Raw genomic sequence first — 27,956 nt, forward strand, 5'->3', positions numbered from 1 at the left:
ATTTTCTGCCTAAATTGAAAATTAACTCATAAGTTAAATAGCTCAGTGTGCGTCGAAGATGTGACCAAACGTATTCTATGAGACCGTGCATTTGCATTTTAGTGGCTTCAGAATATAAACCTTCGTCAACACAGCCCACAGCGCGTGCACGCACGTAGACATACTGGAATGTTTCAGTACTCCGTACCACGAGATGGCAGTAGCTATTCTGCCATCTGTTGTGGTTTAAGCTGCTGTGGGGTTGCCACTACGGTGCATGAACTACACTAGGAAAAGAACAGCGACTGAACACACAGCGATTTGGATTCGTGGGCCTAGAACTAGTAATATCTGGCAACTTACTCCGTGTCTCACACACACAACATTGCAGGCAACAGACAGCTGTATTGTCGACATAGTGAAGGACCCCAGCGATCAACAGAAATAACATCGTATATCAAGAGGACTCGATATTCTGGATCGGCAGTACTTAAATTATTGAACAAAGTTACATTGGCTTAGTCGGTAGTTCGGGTTATTCGGGGAAACCGTGTAATACCGACGTGCTTCTGGGATCAAATCGCCAGAAAGAGCGAGAGAGCGCAGCTCCTAACTGGTAGTGGGGTGGAGGGGAACATTCTAACCTCCGTATCAACATGGCAATGTCCCTGATACAAGCCTGTCGCAGTCTGGCTCTTTCAACATGGCTGCTCTCTTTTTGTTTTGTGCATTTGCTGTGTCTGGACTTCACTGTGGCGGAGAAAGAGGAATGGTACACCGCCTTTGTGAACATCACTTATCTAGATCCCGTGACTTCTGAGAGGAAAACAGAGAAAACGGAGTGCGGACGCTATGGAGAGCAGTCATTGAAGAAAGAAGCTAAAGGGGTGGTGGTCTTGCCCTCCGTTCTGCAAGACAGACAGGCTTGCGACCCAAACACTAAATTTACAAATCCAAATCCGAACAGTGCGTGGATTGCCCTGATAGAGGGCGGCAACTGCACGTACAAAGATAAAATTCGACATGCGGCAAGCCACAATGCGTCTGCTGTAGTCATATTCAACGTGGGTTCAAGTAATGCCAACGAAACCATAACAATGCCTCATCAAGGTAAGCGTGTACAGTTCACCGGATGGCTCGGCCACTGCTCGTATTTACTAAATGATCATTGCCCTCACAAACACCCACAGTCACCGACGACCCCAATAGTCGTCTATCTCTTTGTTCACAAGATCAAGGTGAAGGTAAACATAGGCTGAGACTCAAGTTCAGTAAATCATTAGCCTAACCCAGTCTGCCAGCTGAGCCAGTTCTCAAATATGTGGCCTAGCCTATCATTTGTGGTGACCGCTGAATTGAAAACAGCATCGGTCGTCTAAATGGGCTTCTCATTTCCTCTTTCTTCTTATTCTTATTATTCTTATTATTATTATTATTATTATTATTATTATTAAATAGACCTACAAGAACGACTGATCCTGTTGACAACCTATTATTAGACCAATGGGGGTGCACATTTTGTTGTACCCCTGAATATGCAGTAGGCCTATTCATTTTTGACATTTTCATGATATTGTGCTACGTTGTGGAATGCACAGACTTAAAAAAGAAAAACAACATGCAGAGTGCAGATATTATGGGCATGGTGCATGAAACCAGACGTGGAACAGTGGTCTGTATTTTAACACGTTTACAAGGAGATAAGCTTAGTTCTCAACTCTGATGTATCAGGGTCATAAAGCAGCTTCATGCAGAGGGCCTGTGATATGTGCTTCACATGTCACTGCGTTGCAACACCACATTGCTATATTCACATGATTTTGGCACAACATCTCTGGATTCCTGACATAAAACTAAGGATTGGAAGTAAAAATGTGCTTCTGTGCTAAATTATCATTTTGAATTGCATTAATGGCAGCTAGGTTTCATTGATTATTTTGAACAACTGTCCAACTGAAATGCCATAAAATTGGTCATATGGCCATCGTTTTGTGGGATTTTGAGGAATTGAATGTCAGGTCCTGTGCACATGCCAGGGAGGGATGCTAAGGAAACCACTTGAAATGAGTATGTTAAATGTTATAACCAATATTAAGATATAAACTGGTCGCAAATCAACTCAGATAATCAACTATGTAGTTGTAATTCTTAACAAACATATGCATGATGACGTCAATGAAGGCAAACATTGTTTACTGAGTATTGATTGGCTGGAATAACAAAAAACATAAAACTTGAATGAAGAGATATGGTTGAACTTGTCATCACTACTCAATTCTGTGCATATTTTGTAGTTAATTGTGTTATTTACCACCTGAGGAGTAGGCCTAAACATGTGTACACAGTATCGTGCACTTTAAAAAAGTAGACACTCTTGTGGAGTCTACTCTACTCTCTACTCTAATCCTCAAAAGTGTAAATGATGGCTGGTCTATTGGAAGTCTGCTTATGATTATTAAGGGATGTGATTTGGGCATTTTAACCTTCTGCCATTGTGCTACATGCAAGTTCAGAACTTTATAGATACAGTTTACTATAAGTGCAAAATGTCTACAGAGGTTTCCGTTGGTATGGTATTTATTTGTGTGTTGTAAGCCTTTTAGACTATTCTGACTTGTATCCTTCTTATCTAATGTGACTTGTATGTTAGATTGTGCTCTATAATGGTTTCATTTCCTGGCACAATAAACAATTAAAAAAAACAATGATAAGAAGTGATACAGAGGGAGATCGAGGTTCTGGCGGGATGTGTGGGTGGTGACCGACCGTGCATGTTGGCGAAGTCACCATGACAACCCAACTTCCCTGTGTCTGCTGGACCGATGACGACTCATTAGACTAGACTAGAGGGTCTGTCGGGTGCGGATGTCTGTGACGCTGCCTGGGTCAGTGACACGTGCCTGGCTCATCTGTACCCCAGCACCAACTCAGAAATGAATAACGTGTATTTAACACTGAAACCACAGACTGTTCAACACACAATTCTTGGCTGAAAACTCTTAGGTGTGTATTCAGCCGTTACAACGGTTTTGTGGTGGGTTGCCCAAAGCAGTAATGAGGGGTAGATCCTGTTCTGCCACTGTTTTCCAGTGATGGTTATTTCTTTCAGTGTCCTTAACCAACACAACACAGTCAATTTATGGGATATGTCTAAAGCTACATGTAGAACCGTCATGCTGAACTTCATGTGTTGCAATCTATTGCTTTGGAGTTACATTTGAAGCAATAATTAACACCTCAATCTTAAAAGCTAGATTCAGATTCTTGTAAATTATTGGAATACAATTTGTTTTTCATGTACTCCGGTTGTAGTTTCAGCCTTATGTAGCTTCTTGCTTTCTCATTTGTTTTTTTTCATTCTGGCAACTATTGTTGTTTTGTTGGGCACACTTAAGATTTAAGTTACCAGATGATTTTCTGTGGATGGGAACATGAGCTTAATATTTCCCCAGATGAGAGTTAACACCGCTGTGTATGGAGGTGTAGGTGTTTATGCTATCAACAGGTTGAAAAACGTGACTTGTTTGTGTCAGTCGGGAACCATGCTAGTTTTTTTATTTGCCTGTAGCCTGGCCTTAGCCATCTGTACGCTTCTGCTCAATTCTCATTTCCGCCTTCAACACAGTTAACCCCTCATTGCTCATTTAGTCGGCTCCCCACCCTCGGTACAGAATTAGTATGAGGGTATGGTAAAACCAGGCTGGTTTGCCTGGTGAGTGTTGGGAGTGATGTGTACAGTACCTGTAGCATGCTCTGTCCCCAAAACACAGTGGAGAAGATGCTAGCATTCCTATGCTAGCATTCCTACAATTTGGGTCACTGGTATTCCAGACATTTCCCCTCTCACCTGCTCCCTTTTTGACCTCAATTATCTCTTCCATGCAAACATCCTTATATCTTTGTGTGGCATTGTCACATCACATTACACTTAGCTGACACTTTTTTATCCAAAGCGACTTACAGTTCTTTTAGGTACAGGGTACTGGTTACAGACCCTGGATCAATGTGGGATTAGGTGCCTTGTGCAAGGGCTCTTCAGCCATGGATGAAGGTGCTGGTAAGGATGGGGTTTGAACTTGCAACGCTCTGATTTAAAGACCAGCGCTCTAACCATCGAGCCATGGCTGCCCCGCATTGTCAAGTCAAGTCGGTTTTATTGTCTATTTCTTTACATGCACTGGTCATACAAATAATTGAAATTACGTTTCTTACTTTCCCATGCATACATAGACATAGAGTTTAGGCGTGGACATAGACAATTAGACATAGTATGGTGCTTCCACCTGTCTTCATCTTAGTTTTCATCAGAAAAAGTGTGTTCCTGCACCATCTTGTGACTGCTTCTCCATTGCTCTTTCTATTTTGAATCAACAGATGTTGTGATAACTCTTATCTTTTTAATTCACAGTTATTGATCACATCTTCCACTCTTTTCTCTTGCCCTTTCATTGTGACTATAATTCTGTCTTTGTTTCCCTCTGCATCCCCTCTGGCTTTTGACTGCAGTGGCCTTGTTTCAGTCATCATGTTGCAATTTCAGTTGTCCATATAGGATATGTGAGTTGAATACCAGTATAGAGGATTTTATTTGGTGTGTTTTCCTATCTTGGATGAGATGAGGGGTGATGGGTCATAAGAAGGTAAGGCGGTAGTTAACCTCAGTAGAGGGTACACAGCAGACCTTTACACAGGCTGGTAGGAATAAAATGGTGGCACACATCCATCAAGTCTCATACTGTCAAGCACATATAGTAAACATGTACAGTAAACATGAAAGCATCTAACCATTGTTGTCCAGAGGATGCATTTTTATTTTATTACAGTGTTGGTCTTGGTCATAACATTCAAGTTTCTCTCAAGCAGGATTTTGATGCAGTAATTCCATTAGAGTGCTATTTCACACTGCTTTCCAAAAGGGAGATTTACTCACATTCTGATGGGTTTTGTTTGTCGTCATGAAGTGTAGTTCACAGCTTTACTGAAAATGATCATCTTGATGAGAGGCTCTGTAAAGCATAACGTTGTCCTTGTCGCTTGTCACTTGTCACTTGTCTTTTCTTTCTTTCTTTCTCTCTCTCTCTCTCTCTCTCTCTCTCCTCTGACTCTGAGTGGTTTTCCATATAGGGCATGCAGGTGAAGGGACTGGTTATGAGTTCTGGTGGCCTCTGCTTAGGCCCTCTGCCCCAACTCACTGTCAGCCTCCTAACAGGATTCGACAGACAGAGGGAGTGCATGTTTGTGTGATTTAGAAATGGGGTCAAAAGTGAAAAAGAATGAGTGTCTGCAAGTGTAATGTGATGTTGGATAGGAAAGAGAGTGTGGTAGATGACTGGGATGGATCAGTGCAGACTTTGAGACTTCATATGACAACGTAGATGTGTTTGTTGGCCATTGCCAAGGAAGTCGCCATGGGGGGGACAAAGGGGTCACTTGTGCCGGGCCAAGGGAAAGAGGGCCCCCAAAATTGGATCTTTATTACTTTGTACGTATTGGATTTGGGGCCCTTTCAGATGTCTTTGTCCTGGGCCCAGTCAAAGCTGTCAGCTTCCCTGGCCATTGCTTTTAGTTGCTGGCATTTATAGGCATGCTTGTCAATGTGAGTGTGTGGGACTCCTTGGTTCACTTCCCTGGTTGCACCTGTGTTGAAGATGAAAACACAGCAGCCCTTGTGTGTGTGCTACACAGGGCCTTCTGTATGTCCCATAGGCATCCCATCAGACCTGGCTTTTACAATCGCCTGGCAGTGTGTTCTGTTCTCTCATGGTGAGACACTCCCACAATCAGCGTACTCTACTGTACTGTCAGGGGCATCGTCTGAATATGCTTTACGCCAGGGACACATAGACGTGAGTTTGGCCAAGCGAAGTGAGAACTTCGCCATTCATTCCTATGAGGGAGGCGAAGGCAAGCGATCAGGAGCAAAGTGAAGGTATTCGACCAAGTTTAATATTATGCAAATGAGGAGTGAATTTCGCCTGCCGCCAATTAAATCAACAAATCATCAACAAATCAAAACAAAACAAACAAATCATCAACTGTTTCATTCCATTTAATTCGCCGCAACGACCTGATGACTGTTGAGCTGTCAAAATGGAACACTGAATTTCGCCTCTCTGTGCTTCGCTCCTTTCGCCTGTATGTGTCCCTAGCGTTAGTAATAAACTGCTCTAGGTACTGTGACCTGAGTTCAGGTCTTTGTCATGACAGATTTAATGGTCATGTACTATTATGATGCTTGTTGGCAGTCATGGTAACAAATGTAAAGTAAGAGGTCTGGAGTTAGAGGTCTAAAAATGGTTTGTGACTACACATGACCAGGAAAAAAAAAGATTTAACCTCTCATCCATAGAGTGCAAGGATTAAAGAGAACTGTAGTCTGGCTTAAGTGTACTGAGAGAACCCATGGAAACAGAGTTTTACATATATTTTGCTCAGAAAAGTTCAGTGCCCTGTTTTACCATCTCATCCACACACATACTGTACCATGCAAACGCAGCAGATCCATCCACACGTCCAGGGCCCTAAAACGTTTTTCACCAACTGCCAAAATGGCTGATAGATATTCATCGTACTAGCCAAACACACACTCACTAATGGGTCACGTTGGTTAGTAAGTTGGTCTTTTCTACCAGCCAAACTGAAATTTCACCAATCTTTGGCCGGTTGACTGGTGTTAATTTATCTCAAATGGATGCCACACTCTCTGAAAAATACAGTCTCTGGGTACACATTAGGTTATTGGCATCTGTGTGTGATGCCACACTTAAACATTCTCCATTGATGAAGTAGTGAGCTTTTTTTGGTAACACTTTACTTGACGCCGCTGTCATAAGCATGTCATTACAATGTCATAACAAGATTGTCTTTGCCATAACTCAATGTCACGAAAGGTCAACAGTCATAAAATGTTTGACATGGAAATAATGTTTATGACTTATGACACTGTTATGACACTGAAATGACATGGCTCTGACTCCGACGTCAAATAAAGTGTTACCGCTTTTCTTCTTCTTTGGTGTTTAGTGCTAATCATCACAGAGCCTCCACATAATCCAGTGCCCTGCGGCAGGGAGGCCTCCCCCTCGGCCCAAAGGAAATAGACCCAGCTCAGCACTTAACATTGCCACCAGAGGATCAGTGGCTTGAGCCAAACACACACACGCACAGGGAAGCCGAAAGAGGGGGACAAAGGGGTCACTTGTCCCAGGCCCAGGGAAAAAGAAGGGGCCCAGAATTGAATCCTCAATACATTGTATGTATTGGGTTTGGTGCCCATTTCAGATGTCTTACTCCCGGGCTCAGGCGAAACTGTCAGCGGGTACACACACACACACACACACACACACACACACACACACACACACACACACACACACACACACACGTGTATGGAGTAGACATACCCAACGGACTCACATACAGTACATCTCACCAGCAGCAAGTGTGCCCATGCCACACGTACTGAACCAAAAACAGTCATGCGTATTCTGAGTTTACAGCCACGTAGTGTTGTAGGCAAAAATCAAGTCATCCAGGAGGAAAAGTAGATGACCCAGTTTTGAAGAAGCTACTTTTAGCCCATTTTCTTCTATCACTGTAAAACAGCAGATATGTTGGTGCTGCATACTGTTTATATTCCAGCAGATCTGAACATTGGGATGCATTCTTTTGAACTTACTCATGGAAAATGGGTAGTGTGTAGCCCCGCGTTACCTAAGTTTTTATGGCTGCTGGGGGACTGTCATGGAAGTAAAATGGGGAAGGGGGTGGATGGGTTGGTTTGGGCTGCATACTGAGCTGTAGTATGGCTCATGGCCTTCAGGAACAGCTGGGAAACATCCACAGCCCTCCCCTTGTCATATGCTTCCTTGGTGTATGCATGTGCATCAGATTGTACTACAGTACTTTCCATTTGGCATTCTCTCTCTCTCTCGCTCTCTCTCTCTCTCTCTCTCTCTCTCTCTCTCTCTCTCTCTCTCTCTCTCTCTCTCTCTCTCTCGCTTTCTCACTCTTGCTTGCTCTTTGTCTTGCTTGCTCTCTCTCTGTCTCTCTCTCTGTCTCTCTCTCTCTTGCTTGCTCTCTGTCTCTCTCTCTCTCTCTCTCTCTCTCTCTCTCTCTCTCTCTCTCTCTCTCTCTCTCTCTCTCTCTCTCTCTCTCACACACACACACATGCCATGCATACGTGCACATTGTGTTGTGCTTTGAGTTTGTTTCCTTGTACAGACTTTGTATCTCCATAAATATTTATCATTTCAAATTGTGACAAGGCAGGACCCCTCTCCCGCCACCTCATTCCTGTATAGGATAGCTACCGGTATTGTGTCTGGGATTTCGGGAGAGCTTATATAGGGACTCGGGAGGACATGTTAATGTAGAGCTAACTAAATATCAATCAACTGATTTGTTGATTGGTCATTCAGATTACTGTTCTGGGACATGGCATTGTTTGTTCCTAAATTGTTTTATTCACTTTTTTCCACTGCTATGCTAAGTTAGCCTGGCGAGCCAGACTGGTCGCTAGGGGCGTCTAGATTTCTAGGCTAATGCTAAGTGACTTTGTCTCGTCATAGTGACTGTGCGTGTGCCTCTCCGTCCTGTATGCGTCTATAGTGGGTATAGGCCTTGGTGGAATAGCCCCATTTTGAAAACAACTGGAGGCAAGAGCAGGTGTTACACATTTTACTCCTTGTGTTTTGATTTAAAAAAAGACAATAATATGTATGTGCATCTATGGATTCCTTAGACTTTTTAATTCCTCGAAGTAGTCTGTACTCACTGTGTACTCCTTGTTTTCCTGTCTGATGGAGACCTTGCCATCTCTCGGAGGCCGTGGCCCTCCTTGCTCTTGTTGGCCAGCAGCATTGCATAAGACCCAGGCCTTGGAGGCTGCATGCTGGATTATACTTCCTGAGTATGTGTGTGTGTGGGTGAGAGAGGGGGGTGTGGTGCATGCATGTGTGTGTCTTGTTCATTGTTTGGACTCTATCTCTGGGCAGCTCAGAGGAAAGCTGGATTTTGATGCACTAATTCCATTAGAATGCTATTTCACACTGCTTTCCAAAAGGGAGATTTACTCACATTCTGATGGGTTTTGTTTGTCGTCATGAAGTGTAGTGCACAGCTTTACTGAAAATGATCATCTTCATGAGAGGGTCTGTAAAGCATAACGTTGTCCCAGTCTTGTTGCTTGTTCCCCTCGTCTCTCTCTCTCTCTCTCTCTCTCTCTCTCTCTCTCTCTCTCTCTCTCTCTCTCTCTCTCTCTCTCTCTCTCTCTCTCTCTCTCTCTCTCTCTCTCTCTCTCTCTCTCTCTCTCTTCCTTTTAGCCAATGCAATGGATGGCCATCAAAACTTCAGTCTGTCTTGCTACTAAAACTTCACGATGGCTAGGTCTTTGTTTGTTCTGTTGTTGTTGTTGTCAGACTGTACATTTAGAGTTGAAGTTAGTTGGGCTCACTTTCCTCACTACAGTTGTCTTTTCTACTGCAGATGCTGAACTAGAGCTAGCTAGGGGCCTGTAGCATTACATAAGCAGGATTTGCAAATGCAGCATGGTCAGGCAGGAACAGCCATATCTCTCCCCTCTTTCTCTCTCTCTCTCTCTTTCTCTCTTTCTCTGTCTGTCTGTCTCTCTCGCTCTCTCTCTCTCTCTCTCTCTCTCTCTCTCTCTCTCTCTCTCTCTCTCTCTCTCTCTCTCTCTCCCTCGCTCTCTATTTCTTAGTGTATGTGACCAGGAGAGAAATTCCACAGTCCATGGTTCATAGATAGTGAGTTAAATATAGATTTCAGGCCAGCAGCTGACAATGAGAGTCCAGCTGGTGGCGCCCACCTGGAAGCAGCTGGGTACATCTCTCTCTCTCTCTCTCTCTCTCTCTCTCTCTCTCTCTCTCTCTCTCTCTCTCTCTCTCTCTCTCTCTCTCTCTCTCTCTCTTTCTCTCTCTTTCTCTCGCTCTCTCTCTCTCTCTCGCTCTCTCGCTCTCTCGTCTGTTTCAGTCCCGTATTGCCTCATGCATATCTTCATCAGATTTATTACAAATTGTCGTCATATTTAGAAGCATAGATCACCCCCTCTGTCTCAGCTGGGTACAGCTCTCCACCTCCTCTCTCTCTCCTCTCTCTCACACACACATACACACACACACACACACACACACACACACACACACACACACACTACTGTGTGTGGTATGCACTAGTTTCAGCTGGTTCCTACCAGGCCCACAGAGTTGTGAGTCATGGATATCACAAAGGAAGATACAGACTGAATGTACTGGAACAGACAGTAGAATACAGTGTAACAGACAATACGTAACTTTAAACTGTGTGAATGTATTGTATCACCGTAGTCCCAATACGCCTCCATTAAAAGGGATGAAATGCTGGTGGTTTTAAGGTCCCCAGGCCATCTTAATCCAGCTCTGATTGGAGGTGATCAGGGGATGGATCTGGTGTGGATCAGTGGGTGTATAATGTAAAGTCATTGGTGTGGATAGGAAAGCGTCATGTGAGCATGGCATCCTTGGAGTGCAGGAGCCTCTCATTTGCTGGTGCTTTGCCCAGTTTATTATGAGGAAAGAGCAGCTTAGACATCCTCCTGCTCCCAGGTCCTCTGTCAGCTGAGCTGGGTTGGCTTGTGTGTTGCTGCCCAAATGGGCTCAGTGCTTTCTATTATCTGTGGGTGAAGAGGTGGTTTCAGTTACATTAGCAAATTAACCAGTTGAATCGTCTTTTTCACTCACAGATTTGCAGAGCATGGCTGCGTTGGCAGGCTTATTATGAGGTCAAGGGGGTGTTAGGCGGCTTACGATGAGGTCAAGGGGGTGTTTGTTGAAAAAAGGTTGAGAACCACTAAGCTAGAGCATAGCTGTAAAGTGTTTCAGCACCCATGCTCACACATGCACACAGCAGGGTCGGCCCTCACCCGTTTGACATTTTCAGCCAGTGATTATTACACAGGCGGCCCACTGAGTGTAAACCAATTCTACCTTCTGAGAGCAAGACGTTAGTGGCTACCTTGAACTTATTTTAGTTCACTTCCGGTTTGAGGAACATTTAAGTAGGTTGACGTTGGTGTGTTTTGAATGAGGACCATATTGCCTGCCTGGTCAGTTATCAATTTTTTCCAAGTTTGTGCACACTTCTCCTGGAAGATTATAGAATCAGTCAACCAAGCGAACATGCGTACCATTTTTATTAGATTCATCATACTAAAATCACACTATAATCACATAACGGCTTCCAATTTTTAATCTAGTCTATATAATCTTCATATAATCTAATTTAATCTAGGATAGCAGCAACTGACTACAGTAATATGACACATGGGAAAGATGCATAATTCAGCTTCAGCTTTTTATTTTATGCTGTTTTTAATGTATGGTGTTTGCATACATCATGGCAGTGCCATCAAAGTTCTTTCCTGTATAAGTTTCGCCACTCCGTCGCCATCTTGTTGACGCCTTTGGTGTGCTATTTCGCGATTGGTAAGACCAGATCTGAGAGTCAATGGGAAAAATGAATGGAGAAACTGAGTATAGGATGGGAGGGAACCCAGCGGTTGTGAAAACCATATGGTTGAAACCGCTGTGAAAAGTTGATCAATCTAGACTGCTTGGTTGTGTTGTGTCATGCAAATCAAAATAAAGCTTTTTAAGCCACTTTTCTCATGGTTTTTTGACAGAGCGCAGACGCAGTAGTTCCATAACGGCACCAGAGCGACAGTTTTTCACAACTGATCTTGCGCAACAATTCGTGTGCGCCGATGCAGCCAGATGATTGGATCAATGGCAACGCAGCTCAGCAGGCACATCGTCTCTTGTTACCAGAAAGGCGGGAGATGTGCGGGTAGACGCCATATTTGCGTTACGAATCTTCACCGTTAATTTCTACGGACACATACATCAGTGACATATCTCCTCGTACTTATAACATCTCTGGTGCCATCATCTTCACCTCATTGAGTCGATATGCATTCCAGATGAGCGTGCCCTCCCCCTCCCCCTCCCCAGAGCTTCAGTCCTCTCTGGTGGCCTCTCCCTAGCCAGGCCATGCCCTCCTAGTGGCACAAAACTTTGGCACTGTGTCTAGTCAAGCCAAGAGTAATGTAAATATTGTTTCTGATCTCCCTAAAACTCGGGAACTACTCCCACTTTGTCGGGAAGCAAACAACCAGTAGCAAACCAAGGGAGGTGGGTCAACTATGCTGTTCGGGAAATGCGAATTGTTATGCTCTTGGTCAGACCAAGACTCAAAGAGATTTGAAAGTCAATGATAATCAGGCTAACTTCTCCCTGCCTGATCAATCCGCTTTTCCTGGCAGACAGGCTGTTGCCAAAATGACCAGGTCGACATTGCGCTGCCTGCCTCTCTCTGTCCATTTGTCGATCAGAGCCCGTCAGTCGTCCCGTCTCTCTCTCTCTCTCTCTCTCTCTCTCTCTCTCTCTCTCTCTCTCTCTCTCTCTCTCTCTGTCTGTCTTTCTCTCTCCCTCTCTCTCTCTCTCTCTCTCTCTCTGAGATGCCTGAATGCCTGTGAAGAAGTGTTGGTCTTTCATCTTGGGGGACTCCACTCTGTCTGGTGTCTTGCCTGCCTAGAGAGCTGCCAGATGAGCACCCCCATTGCACAGGGGGCCTCGGGGAGCTCTAGGGGCATTGAGAAGGATGCAGCTGAGAGGGGTTGGTGCTTAGTTGCCATTGGGGGGCATTAGTCCATTTAATTTTTGTAATGGTGTTATCATGCTTATGATGAGGTCAAGGGGGCATTGGGAGGCTTGTGATGAGGCCAAGGGGTGTTTGTTCAAAAGAGGTTGAGAACCACTGGGATAGAGGGATGAAAAGCCTGGGCAGACGAAGGAATAGGATGACAAAAAACAAGCGTAAGATGGAGGCAGCAGGACAAAAAAGAATCTGGTGAATTACAGGCCCAGTTTTGAGGGACTGAAGTTAAGCGGAGTAGTAGATCAACATGCAGTGCATGCACCCCAGTTACTAAACAACCCGTCTGAAGCACGGTATCCAGGAGACCCACATCCACCAGTACCCCAGCTCACACTTTCATTGTGTCACAAACACTATCCCTACTGCCTCAGCTTTGCGAAAGCTGTTCAAAGCACCGGTAACTAAACACGAAAACATAAAAATAAATGTCCCTGCCTGAGCCCTGACTACCTTTCCAGAAATGTAAATAATAGGAAGAGAATCACCGAGGCGAGAGCACAAGGTCACATAGCGAGGCCTCTGAGTGTACTGTAAGGCGTCTGTCTGAAGCAGGTTAGTGGGGCAGGCTTGAGTTTGTAGTTACAGGGAGCCGGAGAACAGCTGTAGACGAGGCCAGTGTTGGTGGTAATGGTGGGTTATCTCACATTCCTGAAAGCCCCCCTTCTCTAATAAAGCCTGGTCACAACATTGCATGTTGTCATCTTCGTGTTTTGTGTTGCTTTTTGTTTTGAAGCTTCACAGGTAAAACCTCTGTCTTACTGTTTAAACGCTGCAAGATATTTCCTATAAAACAATTTATCTAAACCTGGGAAGTAGCTCAAAGTGAAGTAAATGAAATCAGCCCTATAGATTGCTGTGGCAGAAGAAATGCATGCCAGGGTTTTTACTTTAACTCAGTGTTTCTGATGATGTGGTCTGTTCCTGTATATTTATTGTATATTAAATCCTTGCCCAAGGTCACAAATTAAGTCATTGTATAATTCTGTTGATGAACCTCTGTACTAAATTGTGAAGAATGTGGTCCTGAAAGTTAAATATTATTTTCCCTTAATCTCATATTTCTTTGTTTGTTTGGCAGGCACAAGTGAAATTGTGGCCATAATGATCCCTGGGCCCAAAGGCAAGGAGATCATTGCTCTTCTAGAGCAGAATATCACCGTCAACATGCACATCACCATAGGAACACGGAACCTTCAGAAATACGTGAGCCGAACGTCCGTGGTGTTTGTCTCCATCTCTTTCATCGTGCTCATGATCATCTCCCTGGCGTGGCTGGTGTTCTACTACATCCAGAGGTTCCGCTATGCCAACGCTCGAGACCGCAACCAGGTAGGCCCGCCATTCAACAACACCATACACGCTTGACCCCAGTTTACCTGCTTGACTTGACTCAGTCTCTCCTCCTAACTTTGTCATTTTAAAAAGTTGTGCCGTCATGATTTATCACAGCCCCCCATGTCCAGATGGGAACAGTTTGAGGCTTTTAGAGAGTTAAGAGTCATCAGCAGCTTGTGAAGCTGAGAGGGGCGGCTCCCTACCCTCTGGCCAGATGTGCTCCTCTGAGGCTCCTGTTGTGTTGATAACACCCCTGTTCAGGGCTTGACATTAACTTGTCGCTCACCGGCCACTGTGGCTAGTGTTTTTCCCACAGTCACTAGCCATTTAGCCTTTTTGCTAGCCAGAATGTTGTTGTCAATTTTTTTCTTTAGAACTCATTCATTTAAATTAAAACTATTTACGAAATACTGTAATTTGCTACACCAAAGGATAAGTTACCTGTCAAGGTGGCTAGTGAAACTGAAATTGTTACTAGCCACAGCCAAGTCTTACCAGCATTTGGCCGGTTGGCTGGTGCCAGTGTCAAGCCCTGCGCCCTGTTGCATGTGATGCTCACTCAAAACTGCTTCCTTCCTCCACAGAGGCGGCTCGGAGACGCAGCCAAAAAAGCCATTAGCAAGCTTCAAGTCAGGACCATCAGGAAGGGTGACAAGGTACTAGCTTGTTTTATTGTATGCATACATGCAGACCCATACTCGACGTGCACTGATGGTTCTAGTGAGATGTTGACAAAGTGCCTAAAGACCAATTTATTCTTCGAGTCCAAAACGTCTTGTGCAGAGACTTGCACACACCCTCAAAAACGATGTGTTATTATTTGTTAAATATTTTACCCTTATCGTCTTCCAGGTTGTGTACATAAATTAAGATATGACCCAACGAGCAAGTTACAATGCTGTTCAATCAGTCTTCACTGATGACACTCAGGGCTCCATGTCAGCATTTTATGAGGGCAAAAAATCAGTCGGTATTTCTAAATATGATGCCAATGTCTAGTCTTCCGTGTTTATTTAAAAAAAAGTGCACCACAGAGCAACAACGTCTTTATACTCGCAGTAGCAGAAGTTTGAATAACCCTCTCGTTGCCCCTAGCCTTGTGACGATGAATAACATACAGTAGTACATGCCTTAAAAACTTAAAACTTCTGCAAAGAAATATCTGCAACAGTCTGTTGAGAGCATACCGAGTTGTTAACACTACAGGGACATGAAATGTGCTGTAGTAAAAATATAATTAATAGAGTAAAAATACAATGTAATGCAAGATGCCGGAAGAAAGATTGTGTATAATAGCGTTGCACAGAACCTTGAATCCCTCTTGATTAACCACGTATTTGAACATGTTTATCGTAGTATGTTTGTTGATAATTACAAAAGACTAGCTTGTGTCTCAGTGCTGTGCTGTACCCTAGGCAAATAATCCTGTCTAAATACTATGTTGTGGAACCAATTCAGGATCCCTTTATATAATGAAGTACAGAAATTGTTGCATAGTCTGTTGACATGTTTGTGTCAGCCTTTTTTTGTTTTGTTTTGTTTTGTTCAATCTCTCTCTCTCCCTCTCTCTATCCCTCACTCTCTCTTGCTCTTACTCTCTCTTGCTCTCTCTCTCTCTCTCTCTCTCTCTCTCTCTCTCTCTCTCTCTCTCTCTCTCTCTCTCTCTCTCGCTCATGCTCTCTTTTGCTCTCTCTCTCTCTCCCTCCCTTTCCCTCTCTTTCTTGCTCTCTCTCTCTTGCTCCACCATTCTCTTGCTCTCTTTCTTTCTCTCTCTCACACACACACACACACACTCTCTCACTCTCGTTCATTTGCTCTCTCATTCTCTCTCGCTCTTTTGAAATGGTGCTGTATAACTGGAGGTTAAGTGGAATCTGGTCATAATAGTGTGATTTAGAGTAGCTGTGCAGGTTGATAAGGTAGTGGTGCGTGCCCTGCCCAGCGGGCTGCTCTGGTCTGGTCTGCTCTACTCTGGCCCATCAGACACGCTTTACTGTCTTTTACTGCCCCATGTTCCTTAATGTTCCACTGCATTTCCAGGAAGGCCACCACAGCTTTAAAGGGGTTACGCTGTCACAACTGCCAACGATCTCCATTGCTTTTTACAGGAAACCGAGTCAGACTTTGACAACTGTGCCGTGTGCATTGAAGGCTATAAGCCCAATGATGTAGTCCGGATATTACCCTGCAGGTAGGCGTGTCCCCAGACAGATATGTACTTGTAGACCATGTTTGTTGTGGTGTATATCATTTTTTAATATTGGTATACGTGTGCTTCCTGCCCATGTTTTGTTACAAAAGAGAGCTTGACATTTTTATTGTGCTTTTAACCTTGACTTTGACCCGCATTGCCCAATTCCTAGGCACGTCTTCCATAAGCACTGCGTGGACCCTTGGCTGCAAGACCACAGGACGTGCCCCATGTGCAAGATGAACATCCTCAAGGCCTTAGGCATTCCGGTGAGCTTCCCCTTCCCTGGCCCTAGAACAACATTATGGGAATTCCCTTGACTAAGGAGGAACAACCCCCATGTCAATTACAACACATACAATCAGGGCTCGAATGCAACTTTTTTCATCACCAGCCAAAACGGCTGTAGTAGATCTTAATCTTACTAGCCAAAGACACACTCACTAATGGTTCAAAGTGGCTAGTAAGTTGGTCTTATCTACCAGCCAAAAATGAAATTTCAGCAGCATTTGGCCTGTTGACTGGTGTTAATTTAGAGCCCTGATCATCATATACAATGGAGTTTCACCTGCTGTCCACATTGTGAATGTGTTATTTCCTCATCTTACAACTCATTGTTGCTATTAACTTTGCAACAGTGGAATTTCATCTGCTGTGTCCACATTGTTAATGTGTTACTTCCTCAACGTACAGCTCATCGTTATTATTGACTCTGCAACCCCACTCTCTACACAGCCTAATGCCGACTGCTCCGATGACATCCCTCCCGACTACGAGTCAGTGTCTGTGGGTGGCCAGGGTCAGCCTGTGGTGACGGGAGCGAGCGAAGTGACGGTGAGCGAGAGCTCGGTGGTGCTGGACCCTGCCATCCACTCCATGGGTCTGCCACAGGTCTACCACGACATTGACCCCCTCGGCCTGGTTGGAGAGAGCCGCCTTATTGCCAGCAGTGAGTAAGACGCATACAGTTGTAAGATTTTTTTTAAATGTATGTTTTTGATGATCGTTTAAAGGTAGTAGAGGTTAAAAGAGGCTACTAATCATTTTTTGAAAAGTAACAGAAGTTTGAAAGGGCTTATCATCAATAATGATATCTGAGAAAACAAACAAACCGGACATTGTCTCAGGACTTTTTCATGAGAAGAACACTAAAACGTCTGGGCTTGGCTGTGCTGTAGCTGGAGCAACATACCAGCAATGCTGTGGCCGTCATGACGTTAACTGGGTCAGTTGTCACCTGCTCTATGTTAGACAAACCACACGGGGTCAGGCACTGCAGGGCCCTTTCTTTAAACAAAAATTGTTCACCTGCGTGAAGCTGGCCCCCCCTCAGACCCAAAATGCTGAAATAACACTGCAGATTGTATGTGCTATGTTTGTGCCGGATAGTGCTGTTAAAATGTTCGTTTGTGCTATTGAGGCTTTTGAGTAATTTAAATACTCAAATACAATTTTTCTGACCTGTGACGCCACGCAGCCCCCCCCCCTACGTCCAAATTTCTCCAAAGTCGTCTCAATCGAAGGCAATTTGTTTGTGCTCATTTGTGCTGTGAAAAGAAACACTTCAATCACTTGTTTTGTAAAGTTACAGCCGTTTTATTTTATTATTATGCTATTATTATGCTATTATTTTATTAATAGCACAAACGAAAATGTTTACAGCACTATCCGGCACAAACATGGCACATACAATCTGCATTTTGGGTCTGTTAACCAGTGATGGGTAGTGATCGGTAGTCATAGCTACTCATGGTGGTTGGCCAATTGTTGTGGTTGTGTGTCTATATGTGTGTGTGTGTGTGTGTGTGTGTGTGTGTGTGCACGTGTTTGTGCACACGTGTGTGTGTGTGTGCATGTACGAGCATGCATATGCACGCACGAGTGTGTGCGTGCGCGTGCAAACGTCATGGTGTTTTCCCCACGCCTGTGTGCTGTGCAGTGGGCTCAGGCCTGGGATAGGATTATTTGCTCTGGCCAGGCCACCCCTCCAGCTTCCTGCCGGGGGTGCCGAGGCTCCAGCCAGAGCACGAGCTGCTACAGCACGAGGAGGGAGAGAGGGAGGGAGAGAGAGGAGGGAGAGAGAGAGGGAGGGAGGGAGAGAGACAGAGAGAGAGAGGGGGAGAGAGAGAGAGAGAGAGGGGGAGAGGGAGAGAGGGGGAGAGGGGGAGAGAGAGAGGGAGCGAGGCGGAAAAAAAAATCTGTCTGAAAAAGGTCTGTGCCAGGTAACAAGTAAATGCCGCCTTTGTACAGCGCTTACTCTCCCCTGCATGCAGCAGTGAAAACACCCCGTGCTGCTGAGTCCCGCACTAAGGAACCATGCTTAAGAGGCGGGAGGGACAGGGAGCGTCGCGTGCCAGGGCTTCAATAATGGCTATTCTGTTTCTTGAACAAGTGGCTACATGGGTCCCTACTGTGTTCCACTCTACTACATAGAGCACACATAACCTTAATGGGTTATCTTTATGACTTTCCACTTTGCCTCTTCCTCTGTCATTTCACATTTCGTGTGTCTTTCTTAAAGGATAGCTTCTGCCAATGTCAATATGCTGTTGTAGTGCTCACACTACCCTTGACTTGTCAGTACCCGGTGATGCTGCATTTTACGACTCAGCCCTTTCCGAGATCTGAGCTATTCTAATGGGGGCAGACTTTGTTTACATGAAAAACTTTCTTAACATAGTCCTACTCCAAATATTATCCCAAAAGGTATCGATGTTTGCTAGTTGTCTCTCTGATGTTGCATAACCTTTTGGATGTTATTGGGAATAAATGAAGATGCTGTTTTGAACTGTAAACACAGCCTACCCCCATTACAATGACCAGGATCTCGGAAAAAAAGACTGAAGGAAAAAAATCTCAGGTACTGACAAGTCCAGGGTAGTGTGAGCATTACAACCTCAAGCATGTTGAAATTGGCAGAAGTTATCCTTTAAACCTCCAGAGCAGTGTTGTTTTGCTGCAACACAGACATAGCATTCCTAAAGGAGGTCCCAAGCCAAATGTGAAATCCCTGGTGGTGTGTGTGTGTGTGTGTGTGTGTGTGTGTGTGTGTGTGTGTGTGTGTGTGTGTGTGTGTGTGTGTGTGTGTGTGTGTGTGTGTGTGTGTGTGTGTGTGTGTGTGTGTGTGTGTGTGTGTGTGTGTCTGTGCGTGCGCAGTGTGCGCAGTGTGCATTGATTCAAAAGTAGCATTATAAGTTGTGTAAGAAAGCAGCTGTTTATTGCTGGTTGCATATATGGTGTTACAGTGAGATCTTTTTTTTATTTGTATAAATACCTCCCTTTTCCCACCCCCCTTATGCAATTGGCCATCTCTAATAGGGGGAGGAGCATGACAGTCTGGATATGCAGCCTGTGGCAAATATTGAGCTGTGCCATACAGTACATGGGTTCTCATTTTTTGTTTTCCCCTGACTGTGCGACCCTGGCTGCGTGCGCACAACTCAACCTCTAATTGTTGGAAACCGCTGTCGGTCAGAAAATTAGCTCACATGGTTGGCTGCCAGTGTCTTGCCCCTCCTCACAACACTGTGTTTATAAACAAACAAAAAACGTGTATACTTTGCCATACTATGCTGTTGTTGAGTATAGGACTGCTACGGGCTGTCTGACTAGCAGCCTGTTTGGGTTTGCTTTTAACTCAACCCAAGATATCCACAGAGTGAGGACCTGAGAGAGAAGCGGAAGTGGCATGTGTAGCCTTTAGCCTATGTGTTTGTCCCTTAGCATGTATTTTATTGCATCCACTACTCTTGACTGCACATGTCCTCTGTTCCCACTGCCGTATGGGTCTGAGAGAGAGAGAGCGAGAGAGAGAGAGAGAGAGAGAGAGAGCGAGAGAGAGAGAGAGAGAGAGAGAGAGAGAGAGAGAGAGAGAGAGAGAGAGAGAGAGAGAGAATGGAAACTAGCTAGTGATATGGTGGCCAGCTAATGGAACAGAACTACTCGGGCAGCAGCAGAACCCGCCGCGGCCTCGCCCCGATGGCTACAGCAGTATCTGCCCCCCTCATCAGACCCAGACACACAGGGCCACACCACCTTGGCTGTTACCACGCACACGCACGCACGCACGCACACACACACACACACACACACACACACACACACACACTCCGACTCAGACTCAGACTCAGACTCACACACACACACACACACACACACACACACACACACACACACACACACACACACACACACACACACACACACACACACACACACACACACACACACACACACACACACAAAAACCATGAGTCATGATTGGTTTCAAATGAAGTGCCACCACTCTGTCCCCTCCTCATCATGTTCCATTACCTTATGAGCGCCTCATGGGTGGCAGAGGAGGGTTGAGGGGGAGGGGCGGTTAGGAAGGGGTTGGGTGGGGAGCAGTGTTGCCAGATGTACAATAATTATCGTATTTGTACCATAATTTTGTCCATTTTGTGCGATCAAAAAAACATGATAATTTCAGAGTTGTCATTCAGTTCATTTAGATGCCTTGAAACAGCGTCTTTTACGATAATTTCCTCCCATACAGCCCCCAAAAACGATAATTTTAAGGTTTTGGTACGATAGTTCAGCATTTTCCATCTGGCAACACTGGAGGGGTTGGGAGGGGTGGGAGCAGGATGGAGTGGAGCAGCTGGGATCACTTAGTACTTGGATGGATCCCCACTGGTTCGGTAATGCTCATCAGAATGCTGTCAGAGACGAGGACTTGTTCTCTCCTCCTGAGCTGCGTTTTATACTACCCAGGGGAGGGAGTTGCACTATACTGCACGCATTCAGGGCTGGACTGGCCATCTGGCATAGTGGGCATTTCCCCGCACCCTCGTGGGCCCCTGTTTTCAGAAATGTTTTAAAAAAAAAACTCACACCGGTGTGTCAGTTCTGCGCTCCTAATTATGACGGGCCCCTTTAAAGGGACACTGTGTGAGATTTTTAGTTGTTTATTTCCAGAATTCATGCTACCCATTCAATAATGTTACCTTTTTCATGAATACTTATCACCACCATCAAAATATTAGTATTCATTATGATTGGAAAAAATACATTTTTCATACATGAAAAGGGGGATCTTCTCCATGGTCCGCCATTTTGAATTTCCAGAAGTAGCCATTTTTAGCTGCAAAAATGACTGTACATGGGCCATACTACAAAATATTGATTTATTACGTAGTAAACTTTCATGAAAAGATCAAATCTGGCAATAGACAACACATTTTCAATGAGCAGCATAGTTGCAGTACCTTTTTTGACCATTTCCTGCACAGTGTCCCTTTAAGCCAAAAGTGCCCGAGCCCTTTTTATCGTCCAGTCCAGTCCTGCACGCATTCACTGTTCTCGTAAGACTTACTTTAGGCGGGTTTGTCTACATACGAATTGAAATATGTATATAGGCCTACACTTGTCCTTATCCTGTTTTATGGGCTTGACTAAAAAGCCATTTCTGTGTTGCGTGCATTTATATTCATGACATCCATTTACATTAGAGAAGGTGTTTGATCCACCCCAACTTGTGAAATATTTCTACTACACAGTGTCTCCAGTAGTACTGGAGCTGGGTAAAACTGGGAATGTGGCAGCCCGATGCAGTGTAATGTTATGGTGTCTTGCTCCAGCAGTTGTAAACAGCACTTGAATTACATGGTTTATGTACAAACCCCAACTCCGATGAAGTTGGGACGTTTGGTAAACAGTGAATAAAATCAAAATGCTATCATTTTCAAAACATTCAATCTATTCATTAGATGGAGAATAGTGAAAAGACAACATATTAAGTGTTAAAACCGAGAAAAAATATTGTTTTGGGGGACATATGTACTCATTTCTAATTTGATAAATCCAACACGTCTCAAAAGAGTTGGGATGGGGATCAGTGAAATTTAGTAAACATCCAAATAAGATAAAACAACAAAGAAGAACATTTCAAAATGAATTGTACTGACGGACAATATACGTGTCCAGGTATAAGATCATCACAGAGAGGCTGAGTCACTCAGAATTTTAGATGCAAAGGGAATAATTACCATAGTTATTACATACATTTTTGAATTCCCTTTGATTTACCACAATTGAGTGTATATAAGACATATTTTTGTTAATAAAATCATTGTATAGGTTCATGACATCATGAAATATATATTGGCTGTAGTCTCACTCTAGCACTCCAGGAATTAGAGCTATTGAAAATTGACCATATTAAGAATGCTTAATGCATGGAAATGATACAGGGGTGTAACATTCTCCTAAGCACCTGAGCTCACTTGAAATAGACCCAGAAGACATGGGAAACTGTCCTTTGCTTACAGAAGTCAGCAGAAGTTGTAGAAGTCAATTCTTTTTGACAATAATAGAGCATTGCACATCCTGTGCTACAGTGAAAATGGACCATCCAACTTGTGTTAGTGCTAGCTTCAAAAGTCAGCCTCCATGATGACATGCGGGTGCAGTAGTGCATTGGTTAAGATGTTCTCACTCATCTGTAGAGTTAAATACAGTGCTGAATGGTATAAATGGGTTTTAAACAGCATGAAAAGCCACTCATGCATTATATTTTGAAGGGAGATCTTCGATTACTGCCACATAGTAAGGTCAAATTGCATTCTCTACTATGTTTTAACAGTTTGGCTCCATCATAAGGACCAGCAGGTGATAAAATGGTGGGTTTTTGGTCAAGACCTGTCACACTGTAAGCACTACGGAAAGGAAAACATTGCAAAACATGACAAGGAATACACCCACCATTTAAGCTGGTGAAACATGTCCAAGATAGGAATTAACACTGTTTTTTATATAAAATCATCTCATCGGTTAATGTATTTAACTGTTAAGTGTTGTCTTTTGTTTTGTTTTTAGTCTTCCTCGACATTTGCTGCCATTTATTGTCCCCGTCCCAACTCTTTTGAGACGTGTTGGATTTATCAAATTAGAAATGAGTACATTTGTCCCCCAAAACAATATTTTTTCTCGGTTTTAACACTTAATATGTTGTCTTTTCACTATTCTCCATCTAATGAATAGATTGAATGTTTTGAAAATGATAGCATTTTGATTTTATTCACTGTTTACCAAACGTCCCAACTTCATCGGAGTTGGGGTTTGTACTGTATATGAGGTTATAGTCAGAGATGACAGAGATGAGGTATTCCTATTTTTTTATGGGTTTTTTTCTATGAAGCTTCAGTGAGGGTGTAGTAAGAGGGTAGAAGATAGAGCGCTCTCTGTCATCGTTTTCTTCTGAATTTCCCCCTGGGGATCTATAAAGTTACTCTACTCTACTGTACTCTACCCTTCTGTGTTCGGTCCACTCCCATGTTCCTATGCTATGTGCAGGTTTGGAAGAACTTTTCTGCTGGCCCCAGCGACCTGTAATGCAGGGTGTGTGAAAATACTGGGGGTTTATGATGCGACAGCACAGTAAATTAGATGTGAATATCATCACTGTTGTTATCATCTTACCAGACGTTTCCACAGCTACACAAACAGTGTAATGTATAAATTCACTGCAGGCCTCGCACAACTCCTATAGGGCTTGAAAGTGACGTAAACATCCTCCGATTTCATGGGACCTCACAGCGTTTTTAGCGCAAAATTTTAGCATGTAATCCAATGGCGGTATTAAAATTTCGTCGCCCTTTGAATTGTGCCACGGCTTCACATATGTTGTTTCTGATCATTTTGTATAATTTTTCGTACCAAACAATTTAGAAGGGTGTGTTTTTTTTTTACATTTTTCATGCAAACGGCCTCGGAACAAAATATTGATACTTCTGCATGAATAATATAAATGTTATCTCCTTAAACAGCATATTTGTAGCCCAGCTCATATAATGACTGGAATCAGGAGATATTTACTCGCTGCCATGCTGTTAGATGGTCAGCTAAGGACCCGTGAATGCGGAACTAAGGGGGCGGGACTTTCAAGCCCTATAGACTGCAGCCTCTTGCTTTCTTGAAATACTGGACATTTTACGCTATTAGATTTGTTCTGTAGTTCCTAAAATCACACGGTATACAGTTCTTTCCTCACATTCTTCGAAAGAGGAAGCTGTTTTTCACTTCAGTGTGAGCTGCCAAGGTCTACCATTAGAGGACCTTGTTCCTAAACCTTGAAATGTGCTGAACTGAATTGGCCGTAATGCAAAGCTCCCCCATCCCATTCCAAGCAGTATGCAATGTCACAATGAAAACTTGATGAGACTGTTGTCATTTGTGTGATTGTTTGCTTAATATACTACATACTGAGCATAGGTCGTAATATCTTGCTCTATACGTTTTATCTATGAAAGATAGTGGGTGACAGATTTTTGTAAGCGTTGTAAAAGTCGATGTGATAGATGTGAGAACTCTACATTTAAGTTCTGCATTATACGATTAGCTGTCTGAATTGTTGGATACTCCTCTGGCCCCACACAGCCTTTTTGACGAACTTTTCTACCTCCACTTATGTCTATGTCTGCATGGGAAAGTAAGAAACGTAATGTCAATTCTTTGTATGACCAGCGCATGTAAAGAAATTGACAATAAAGCCTACTTGACTTGACTGAAAGATCTATCATTTTAGACCGAAAATTGCAATCTGATACAACCCGCATTTGGGACCGTTGAAAACGAGAAAAAACGTGCTCCTGAGCTGACCCATGTTTTGCTTCATCAATAACTGCACTCATGCAATTTCATTTTTTCCTTAAAATCGTCCAGGCCTACTCTCACTTTTCTCTTGCAGATATTCCACATCTGCCACTGCTGGCCACATCTGGACTGTGTGTTATGCTATTCCGATTTTTCAGACAGAGTAAACAGGCACCAGTTAACCTTAACAGGTGTTCATTCTGAGTAGGCCCACTGAAAGAAAGCCTGGTTTTGGTGTCCAGTGCACAGCTACAGTGTTGCTTTTTCGGTGAATCAGACCCAGTCCAACGTCACACTCTTTGGTGTCAGCCATGTTTGAAGGGTTTCACTCATTGCCTCTGTGTGGCCATGAGAACTGGTCTCAATTTATACTCCAGGTAAAATGGAATAAAGTCTGCAAACACTGCTTGTCTTTTGTTAAAAGAACGCTCTTGCTATTACATTTTCACAGAAGACAAGTGGACTGTTTGTTGGAAGTGTTTGTGGACTTTATTCCTTTTTACCTGGATTATTGCTTTGATAGTCCTGCACCTGGTCCATCAGGTGGGATGTGCACACATCTACTCTTCTATTTATACTAAAGCTGGGGCCGACCAGGAGTACAGTAGGCACCGCCCTGCCCTGGCCCCCATTGTCAGCCCTTAGCTGAAATGTTTCCCCCTGACCTTCTTTCTATGTCTCGGTCTTTCTCTGACAATTAATATGTATGTGCCCTGTCCTGTTTTTCCCTTTCGCAATGTTTAAGCACATCCTACAACTAATGTTTGTCCCATTTAATCACGGTTGAGTACTCTAATGAATGCTTTCTTGTTCACCCCACAGCCATAGCCTCATATTTAGAACATAAAACGTCACACATTGATGCAATGGAAGCTGAAGTATTGGGATTGTTGTTTTTTTATTTAGCATTGTATTTCCTGTAGTATAATTATGACACAAAATGTTAATTAATGGCCAAAGTAGAAGCCCCATAAATGTCTCTCTGAGTGCTTTAGGATGCACTTTCACAATGAAGTTAAAACTTTAACCTGAGCTTTATTACATGTTTACATTTAGCACTTGTCTCCAGTCAGTTTGTTATCTCTCTCTCTCTCTCTCTCTCTCTCTCTCTCTCTCTCTCTCTCTCTCTCTCTCTCTCTCTCTCTCTCTCTCTCTCTCTCTCTCTCTCTCTCTCTCTCTCTCGCTCTCTCTCTCTCTCTCCTTCTCCCTCTCTCTCTCTCTGTGCCCTTTTTTAGGTGAACACCAGGCCCCATTGAGCAGTGACTCAGACACCTCGCTTATCTTGGCTGAAGTGGGCCTGTCTGACGTGGAGTTGTCCGCTGAACAGGAGCATGAAGAGGTCAAGTCCTGAGCCAGCTCTGCCAGCAGCCAGCGTCTCCCCATTGTTGCCACGGAGACGAGACGAGAGGAGAAGGAAGCACCCCAGGCCAGGAGCAGAAACCAGAGAGCCTTCTTAAAAGAAAGCGGGAGGGAAGAAGAATAACCATTTACTTACTTGGAAGCCCGATTTTGTGCGACATCCTTTTTTTTAAGTCCCTGTGGCTTGGTCGGCTACAGCAAATGGCATTCAGGAAAGGAGAAAGGTACAATGTTTGTTATCGCTATCACTCACTGGCCACAATCACACTACCGTCGTTACCCCTTTCCCTTGCTTTCTACGCGCCTGACAGAAAGCAGAGGAAGCATTCAGCCAATCACTGTCAAGTTCTTTGATGAACATTCTACACCTTCTTACTTTTTCCCCCATTGTGTTCTCACCTCCCCTGACTGGAGAAATGTTGACTGTTTGATTTCCTTATACGAGATCACTGCCAATGTACGTACGTATATTCCTGATTGAAACACAAAGTCTTTCTATACCTGTATATCTATAGATATCAATGCACACATGCAGCTAACAGCAATTGCTTTAAGTGTCGAAAAGCAGTCTGTGTGAGATCCAACCAGCATCAGTAAAGTTATTGTCCCCAACACTAGAATACAATGAACTTTGACCTTTGACCCTGGGGAAAGAGATGTCTTTCTATACTCTCACCATGCCTTGTCGCATGGACTATGCACAGCCTCCCACCTTACACGTTTTTTGCAGTTAATGCCCCAAAACATTGACTCTGTGACCAGTCGGGTTTTCTTTGTTTTTTTTTTTAAAAAAAAGCTTTCTTTCTTCTCAAGCACAGCAGCACAGCACCCGTCTTGTCTTGTAGTAGGCATCCGTGCTGTCGATGGGAAAAACCCAAACTCGATACAGCTGCAAATTAAATCCCCCACAATCAATCTCCAGTGACAATCACTTTCCAAGGATTGCATTAGCAGAGGCTTGTCTGCGCCCGGCTCCACCTGCTGAGGTCAACATCTGGAAGTGTGTGGCAGGGCTGGAAGGCAGTGGACCGTCACAGGCACCTGTCTTCTCCTCTACACTGCAAACAGTGAAAGGACCCTTACCCTTTAGCGCAGACAGAGGCTGGGCCCCCCTGTACCCATCCTCTATATGTGCCAAGATAGCTCTAAAGAACGTCATGTGTAATATATGGTTAATATAGGTTATCTATGTTTGTTTGTTTGTTTGTTTGTTTGTTTGTTTGTTTGTTTTTTGTTTTCTTTGTGTCACAATGACAGTCTTGTTTGGTTTGATTTTATTCAGATCATTGAGTTCTCCAAGTCCAAAGAATGTGATTGTGTGATCTCAAGATGTTAGCACCCTCGACTACATCCACGTTTCCCTCCGCGGTCCTTCATGATTTGTAAAAAAAAAAACTTCGTAAAGTCAGAACAGTCAAAGGGGAAGTCCCCTGTGTGCACAGACTGATTCTCAGATGTTGAGAGGCGCCTGGAAAGATAAAGTCTCTTAGTTGTTTAAACACACAAAATGGAGAAAGTCTAATGGATGACTTTTATTTTGCTACATATTGATGAAAAAAAAGTTTATTTTTCTAAGAAAAAAATAGCAAAAAAGAAATTCAAAGAAAGTTTACAGTAGAGGAGAAACTGGGCCTAAAACTAGTAGAAGCAACACTAAGCTACAACAGAAATGTTTTAAATTTTAAATCCTTAATTAATCACTCAGTCATATCCTCTTCCCTAAAATGATGCCAGAAAACCTCCACCC

The 27,956-nt window shown here is 43.7% G+C and overlaps 1 protein-coding gene across 1 annotated transcript; it reads left to right on the plus strand.

Annotated features, from left to right (window-relative positions):
- Positions 1–70: 70 nt before the first annotated feature.
- rnf150a (ring finger protein 150a) lies at positions 71–26,989 on the plus strand. Its single transcript, XM_063218662.1, has 7 exons — positions 71–1,089; positions 13,769–14,019; positions 14,610–14,681; positions 16,134–16,216; positions 16,389–16,485; positions 16,952–17,165; positions 26,086–26,989. The coding sequence occupies exons 1-7, from the start codon at positions 636–638 to the stop codon at positions 26,199–26,201; spliced, it is 1,287 nt and encodes a 428-aa protein (XP_063074732.1). The 5' UTR covers positions 71–635; the 3' UTR covers positions 26,202–26,989.
- Positions 26,990–27,956: the final 967 nt, after the last annotated feature.

The sequence above is a fragment of the Engraulis encrasicolus genome, chromosome 16, assembly GCF_034702125.1.
Source record: "Engraulis encrasicolus isolate BLACKSEA-1 chromosome 16, IST_EnEncr_1.0, whole genome shotgun sequence".
NCBI lineage: Eukaryota > Metazoa > Chordata > Actinopteri > Clupeiformes > Engraulidae > Engraulis > Engraulis encrasicolus.

What these genes read in the sequence shown, in the direction of transcription:
- rnf150a (XM_063218662.1), top strand. Translation starts at nt 636, where the DNA reads ATGGCAATGTCCCTGATACAAGCCTGTCGCAGTCTGGCTCTTTCAACA. An exon ending in CCATCAGGAAGGGTGACAAG is followed by an intron (nt 14,682 to 16,133) that starts GTACTAGCTTGT and finishes TGCTTTTTACAG; the next exon opens with GAAACCGAGTCAGACTTTGA. An exon ending in TCAAGGCCTTAGGCATTCCG is followed by an intron (nt 16,486 to 16,951) that starts GTGAGCTTCCCC and finishes CTCTCTACACAG; the next exon opens with CCTAATGCCGACTGCTCCGA.